General features: G+C 36.9%; 1 protein-coding gene across 2 annotated transcripts; it reads left to right on the top strand.

The window, feature by feature from the left end:
* The first annotated feature begins 286 nt into the window (after positions 1–286).
* LOC141653436 (protein Dr1 homolog) lies at positions 287–5,425 on the top strand. 2 transcript variants are annotated; one of them, XM_074461201.1, is made up of 6 exons: positions 287–446; positions 1,320–1,382; positions 1,609–1,698; positions 2,075–2,169; positions 4,493–4,561; positions 4,879–5,425. In XM_074461201.1, the coding sequence occupies exons 2-6, from the start codon at positions 1,328–1,330 to the stop codon at positions 5,038–5,040; spliced, it is 471 nt and encodes a 156-aa protein (XP_074317302.1). In that variant the 5' UTR covers positions 287–446; positions 1,320–1,327; the 3' UTR covers positions 5,041–5,425. The 2 variants fall into 2 exon arrangements, with proteins under 2 accessions (XP_074317302.1, XP_074317301.1); XM_074461200.1 differs by having other exon boundaries at positions 4,858–5,425.
* The last annotated feature ends 779 nt before the right edge of the window (positions 5,426–6,204 follow it).

The raw sequence follows: 6,204 nt of genomic DNA, 5'->3' as shown, positions 1-6,204 counted from the left end.
GAGTCCAATATGTTTGTAATTATTATTCTTTATGATATATAATATACATCTCATATTTTACCAAACAAAAAAAATATTAATTCGAGCACCTCTATAGAAACACCCCCTATAAAATTACCGTGTTGTAACACATGTTCTATACTAGTTAATAGTTATACACCAAAGATACCGGACCACCGGATGCGTGTTCCTTCGTCATCAAAAAAAAAAAAAAAAAAAAAAAAAAAAAAAAAAAAAAAAAAAAACATTTTCTATTTTTTTGTCTCCTTTAAAAATCGAAAAGAAAGAAAGAAGCAAAAGGCGAATGTAGTACGTAGACGGTACACTTAAGAAGTGTTGTAGAAGCTTCACGACATTCAACGCACGAAGTCGTCTCCGTCCTCACAAACCCTAGAATTTCCGAAAATCCCCAAATCGCTACCGTCTTCCGCCTTTTTCTCTCTCCGGTAAATGTCTCTCTCCTCACACTTTTCTTTAATTTTGTATTTATTTTCCTGTAATCTTGTATTTATTTCATTCTTTTAGGTTTTTATTTTGCGTTTTTCTTAGTTACTGATTTCGTGCGTTATTGCAAATGATTATTACTGTTTGGTATCATGTCCTGTTTATATTAATGTGAAGTTTATGATTCTGTACTGTATATCATGTTTCTTGGTTGTGTTTTCAGTGATGCAACTCTGTATGATATGATTATTTGAGCTTAATGTCGAGATCATAATTACTGTATTTTATTTTTATTTTTGATTGTCGTAGGGTGTTCAGCTAAGAAAGTCGGTAATCAAGGGTAAACCGTAGATAATCCCTTTTTTTTATTGTAATTGTCCTAAGGTGTTGAGCTGAAATAGCATCGCCTCCAATCTTTACACTTATGAGTTTGAAATCGGAACGTCTGTGGGCACTAGAGACTTTTTAGTTAGCTTGATAGAGTGCGAGATTGGTTTCAAGAATATACATTTACAATGAGTTTGTGAGTACGACATATCTTTTGGTTAGTTGAGCACCATTTATTTTGATAATATATTTTGAAGATGGCATCTTGAATTTTGCATAGTCAATGCCCTTGCATTGCTCACTTTCAGCAAGTTTTAAATTGAACAATACCAAAAGCAAAGAGAATGGCAGTTGTGCTTGACTTTGCTAAATTCGTAGACAAGGAGCGCTGACTTAGTCAGGTTAGGTTTTCCAGAGGGTTTTTGGTAAGCTGTGATAAGATTGGTACGATGTTAGTTAAAAGCGTTAATTGTTGATGAATCTATGAGCTCGCTCTTTCCGCCTTTCCTGTAGTTTGGTCTTTGTTGAACTGTTTGTGGAACCTGTAGGTTACAAAATGGAGCCAATGGACATAGTTGGTAAGGCAAAAGAGGACGCCTCTCTTCCAAAAGGTAAACAATCTTTAATTTCAACATTTTAAAGGAAAATAGAATACATGAATTCTGTAGGCCACCTTTCAGCCCACAACTGTAAGACTTAGATATATACAACTAAAATAAGTATTGAATTGGGTAAATTTGAGATTCTTTTGCCAGCGTCACACTTGAATAGATCTAGATTATGTCGCGTGCTTTTGTTTACATTGAATCACTGATGTGTCTTATGCCTTGTTTCCAGCTACTATGACTAAAATAATAAAGGAGATGTTGCCCGGAGAAGTTCGAGTGGCAAGAGATGCCCAAGATTTATTAATCGAGTGTTGCGTAGGTGAGTGATCACCTTTTTGGCTGCGATGGATGTTTTATGTTAGCCTCTGTGATTCAGTTATTTTCGGCTGTCTTCATGTAAAATATTGTGGAGGCTATTTGCAATTTTGAAGTTAGTTAGTGCTCTGTTTTTGCTCATAATAATGTAGTTTTATTGGGAATTAAATATTATGGAGCTTTTGTGATTAATATTGTACGGAGTATCATAAATGACAAGTTTATAGAATTTGTTTGAAATAGGAATGTTTTTGCTTGAAGTTGGAGCCATTTGTTTTAACTGTACTGTCATGTCCTTATACAACCATTTGGTATTGCATACTTCATGTGTATATGAATGATTCAGTGTTGAACCTCCTGACACATGGCCATTCTTTCAGAGTTCATTAATCTCGTTTCTTCCGAATCAAATGAAGTCTGTAACAGAGAAGAAAAACGGACAATTGCACCCGAGCATGTACTCAAAGCCTTGCAGGTATATACTTCATCCAAAATAATTGTAGTTTCTGAATTGCCTGTATATATGATGGTGCTTATGGGTTATGACTGTGCTTATTATTTAATATTCTTTCATTGTAATGCATTTTCGGATGGTTGAATGTCTGTTGTTGGCGTGGTTCTTTTTTGCCAGTGTATAGCATGTAAAGTTTGTTGTGGGCTTGGGAGTTTAAGGAAATTAATCCGTATGGGGTTATTACCTGTTATGATCTTCAATAGTTAGAATTTTAACAGACTCTGTAGCAATAGAATAGAATCCCTGGTGGACAAACATGTAAGGAGATCTCATAATTCCGGTAGCAGATTTCAAGCTCATGCTTTTCAAGTTACAACACAAATTCCTACTATATGAGGTCAAACTCAACTGTTTTATGATGCCAAAATGTCAAAATGCCTTTGTCTCTTTCCTTTAGCTCGCTGGTTGTTGCCAGAAAATTTTATTTTATTTGCTCAGGAACTTGGTTGCTCGGTGGTATTGATTCAATCATTCTTTTGTAGCTGGATTGTGACTTCAGTCCTGAACTTGTTCCTAAGATCTGCAGATCCTGTCATTAGAATGCCCTTTTGGGTGAGAGCTGCTCACATATCTCTTGATTATTCTCTTCTCATCTTCCTCTTTGTTTTTGGTTGTTTGGGGGGTGGGGATAAATATGTGGACCAACCAAAATTTGATTATATCTATTCCTCTGCCTTCTTTTTGGTTTCTTTGAATTTCATATTTCTTCTTCGAACTTTCTTTTCGATTGGAAGTTGTGAGCAACCACTTATTTTGTCTCCTGAAAGCCCAAGTGTTTGACCCTGCTTGAAGATGGATCTGTTTGTGTTTTTGCCATTCTAAATTTCCAATTATGGAGATGGTGTTGGATGTTTCAGGTGGCTCTGTTAAGCAGGTAAGCCATGTGAACTGAGGTGCATGTCTCTGCTCCATCTTCTCTACAGCCCTTCCCATCTTGCCAAGGGAAGAGCTGGCTGTTATGGTGAGAGAACTGTCTTCACGAATCACGAGTTACTGCAGTGATTCTTATTCTCGGAGCAGCTTCAATATGTTAAGAGAATGCTGCGTCCTTTGCACATTGTGGGATTTTTTTGAGAGCTGGTACAATAGTTGCCATTTTATCGGATAATTCTGAGTGGATAGCATGAACGAATCTTATTCCCTCCGTTCTCTTATGAGAGTATGAATTATGCATAAACTGAGTACTCCCTCCAATTATTTTGGTAATGGTCCATTTGCCCTTGACACAAGAATTAAGCTTGTGGGATGAGTGGTGGGTCTCACCAACAAAGTAGGGTGATTTTACCAACCAAAACATACCCAAAATAGAAATGGAAAAAATTTAAGAATAGGCCAAAAGTGAAAAGTGGGGTAGTTCCTAAGAATTAGAGGGAGTATATTGTTACAGCCCCTTGGTCTTGTAACTAAGCAGTGACTGTCATATTGGCTGTTGGCAAGGTACTGGTCCTGATGTCCTGTGCAGGACATTAGGGTGATGAAAAGCGAGAGAGAATTGGAGATTACTGAACATAAAGTATTCATTGATTTTGGTTGGGGTTGGGGAAAGATGATGGGATTACCAGACGAATAAATAGTAGGCTAAAATGCCTAGTGGTTTTAGAGTTGGCTTAGAGATCTGACGACCTGCTGCTTTTCTTGCTTAAATTGTTTACTACTCAACCTGAAACACGTAATGTAAAAGAGGCTTATATTATATTTTCTCAAACTCCCAAGTAGTGTATTGTAGGATTTACCATAGATACTCTGCCACAAGTCTTAGAAATATAGTGTATGCCTCTACAGTCTACACATTTGGACATTCTTTGAAATAAGTCATAGAAACGTAGTGCATGCATCATTGGCCACATTTGTGAGTGATGATTTGATGCCATGTGACCATGATCAAAGCATAATTCACACGATCAAAGCTTTTTTTACTTCTGTTGATGTGGCATTGTCTGCTGCCTGCTCCCTCGTTGTTAGAAGGTTAAAAGTAGCACCATCTTCTCCTTTAGGTTTATGTGTTACTTGCTATCCTTGTATGCACAAGAAATGGGCTCCAAACTTTGTCAGTAAGTACTGGCAAATCTCTCCGCTCTTTCTGGTATCATCAAAGCTTGCAAACTACTATATTTTTACTAGCCACGTACTCTGATTCTACTGCCTTTAAATGGCCTTGCAAAATATTTTCAGCCAAAACTCGTTCTGCTGGCATTAACAGTGATTGTGGTAGGCACTATCATTTCGTTGTATGCCTATTTGATTCATTGTTTGACCAAATCGCCTCTTTTTGTAATATATGCAGGTTCTTGGGTTTGGAGAGTACACTGAGGAGGTGTATGCTGCTTATGAACAACATAAAATAGAGACAATGGTAATTATGCTTTATCTAAGTGAGCTATTCGGATTTTTGACGGGACAATTGCTTTACCATGTACTGTATTGTATTGGAACTTACAAAATTGGCCCGCCTTGAATTGACCAACCCAAACCTGAAAGAGCAACTCGAAGTAGGCCTGTACCCTGATTGACCTATATATATATATATATATATATATATATATATATATATATATATACCCCACAATCCCATATGGCATGATAACAGTGCACTAACAGTAGCATGGTGAAGTACTGAAGTACCCTTCCCCTATCTCACTCTTTGATTAGTATATTTTGCAACTCTTCCAGCAAGATGGAATACGTACTGGGAAGTGGAGCAACAGTGGGGCCGAGATGACAGAGGAAGAAGCTGCAGCTGAGCAACAGAGAATGTTTGCAGAGGCTCGTGCTAGAATGAACGGAGGTGTGCCTGTTGCAAAACCTGATGCTGATGCAACTCAAGAGACCTAACTTCAGAATTTAGATCTTCATTTTCTTTAAATCATAGGCGGAAGAACCAATTAGCTTCCCCAGCATCTAGCCTCGCATTTTTCATGTACAAAAGCATATTGACGCGAGATCTGTCACCTGTGTTTGTAGCCTCATAAATTTGTATTGCACTCATTATTCTGTTCATAAGTGAAATGTAATTAGTTAGAGCATTTCACCTACTTGGTGCCTAGATGCTCTTTTCTAGTGGTAAATAACCTGGAGGATTCTGTAATTTGTACCAGAACGGCAAAATGTAGCTCATCTTCGTCTTCTTTAGTCTACAGGTCTCTAGCGGTATACAGGGAAGCTGTTAGTTGCTTCAACAGAACAATAATATTTGTTCGCTAGTCACTTAATTGTTGCATCTTTTGGTGTTGATTGGTTGTGCCCTTAGAAGTGGAATGCTATGGTGAGCCTTTGTAAAAGGTGTATGGAATTGCTGTTGCTAAAGTTGATTGAAAATCTAAATATGGGCGTGGGCGCGTGGCAATTGAGTTGGACAATTTGGCTAATGATGAACCAACTTGAAAATGATATAATAGCTGTATACAATATTGTTAAGGAGTAAAGCTTTCAAATTCTATCCCGGTGACCTGCCCGACCTGTCTTTAGGTTTAAGACCTGAAAATCTCGACCCGTGACTCGTTCAACTTGAACCAAAATGATCTTTTAATTTAGGATCGATCCGATCTGAATGGGTGAGCCGTTGGTTCAAAGATAAATCAAGAATTTTTTAAAATATTTATATTTACATTTAAAATAATAATTAAAAAAAAATCCCTCCTATTCACTCATTTTTTTCTCCTTTCATTTTGCACAAGAAATAAGAAAAATGACTTTGGACCGCAAAAAACACTACCCTACATACAATTGAATTTGGACCACACCTTCAAAAAAAAGAAAAGAAGAAAAAGAAAATCCGATTATCATGAAAACGGAAAGAGGGAGGAATTGAGTGAATAGGAGGGAGTAATTAATTTTAGTACTTTAAATTACAAAAACAATCAAAAATTATATTCTTGTTATAGAATAAGAATTAGAGAAGAAATGATAGAGAGAAAGCAAGCAAATAGATTGAAAGAGGGAAGAGGGTTGGGTATTATTCATCTCATATGGGGGTATATATAGTACATAGATGAAGGG

Source organism: Silene latifolia, chromosome 4, assembly GCF_048544455.1.
Source record: "Silene latifolia isolate original U9 population chromosome 4, ASM4854445v1, whole genome shotgun sequence".
NCBI classification, from domain to species: domain Eukaryota; kingdom Viridiplantae; phylum Streptophyta; class Magnoliopsida; order Caryophyllales; family Caryophyllaceae; genus Silene; species Silene latifolia.
This window is presented reverse-complemented; position numbering and strand designations above follow the sequence as displayed.

Coding starts and splice junctions, on each gene's coding strand:
- LOC141653436 (XM_074461200.1), top strand. CDS start 1,328: ATGGAGCCAATGGACATAGTTGGTAAGGCAAAAGAGGACGCCTCTCTT. Junction 2,170..4,492: donor ATGTACTCAAAGCCTTGCAG/GTATATACTTCA, acceptor TAATATATGCAG/GTTCTTGGGTTTGGAGAGTA. Junction 4,562..4,857: donor AACATAAAATAGAGACAATG/GTAATTATGCTT, acceptor CTCTTTGATTAG/TATATTTTGCAACTCTTCCA.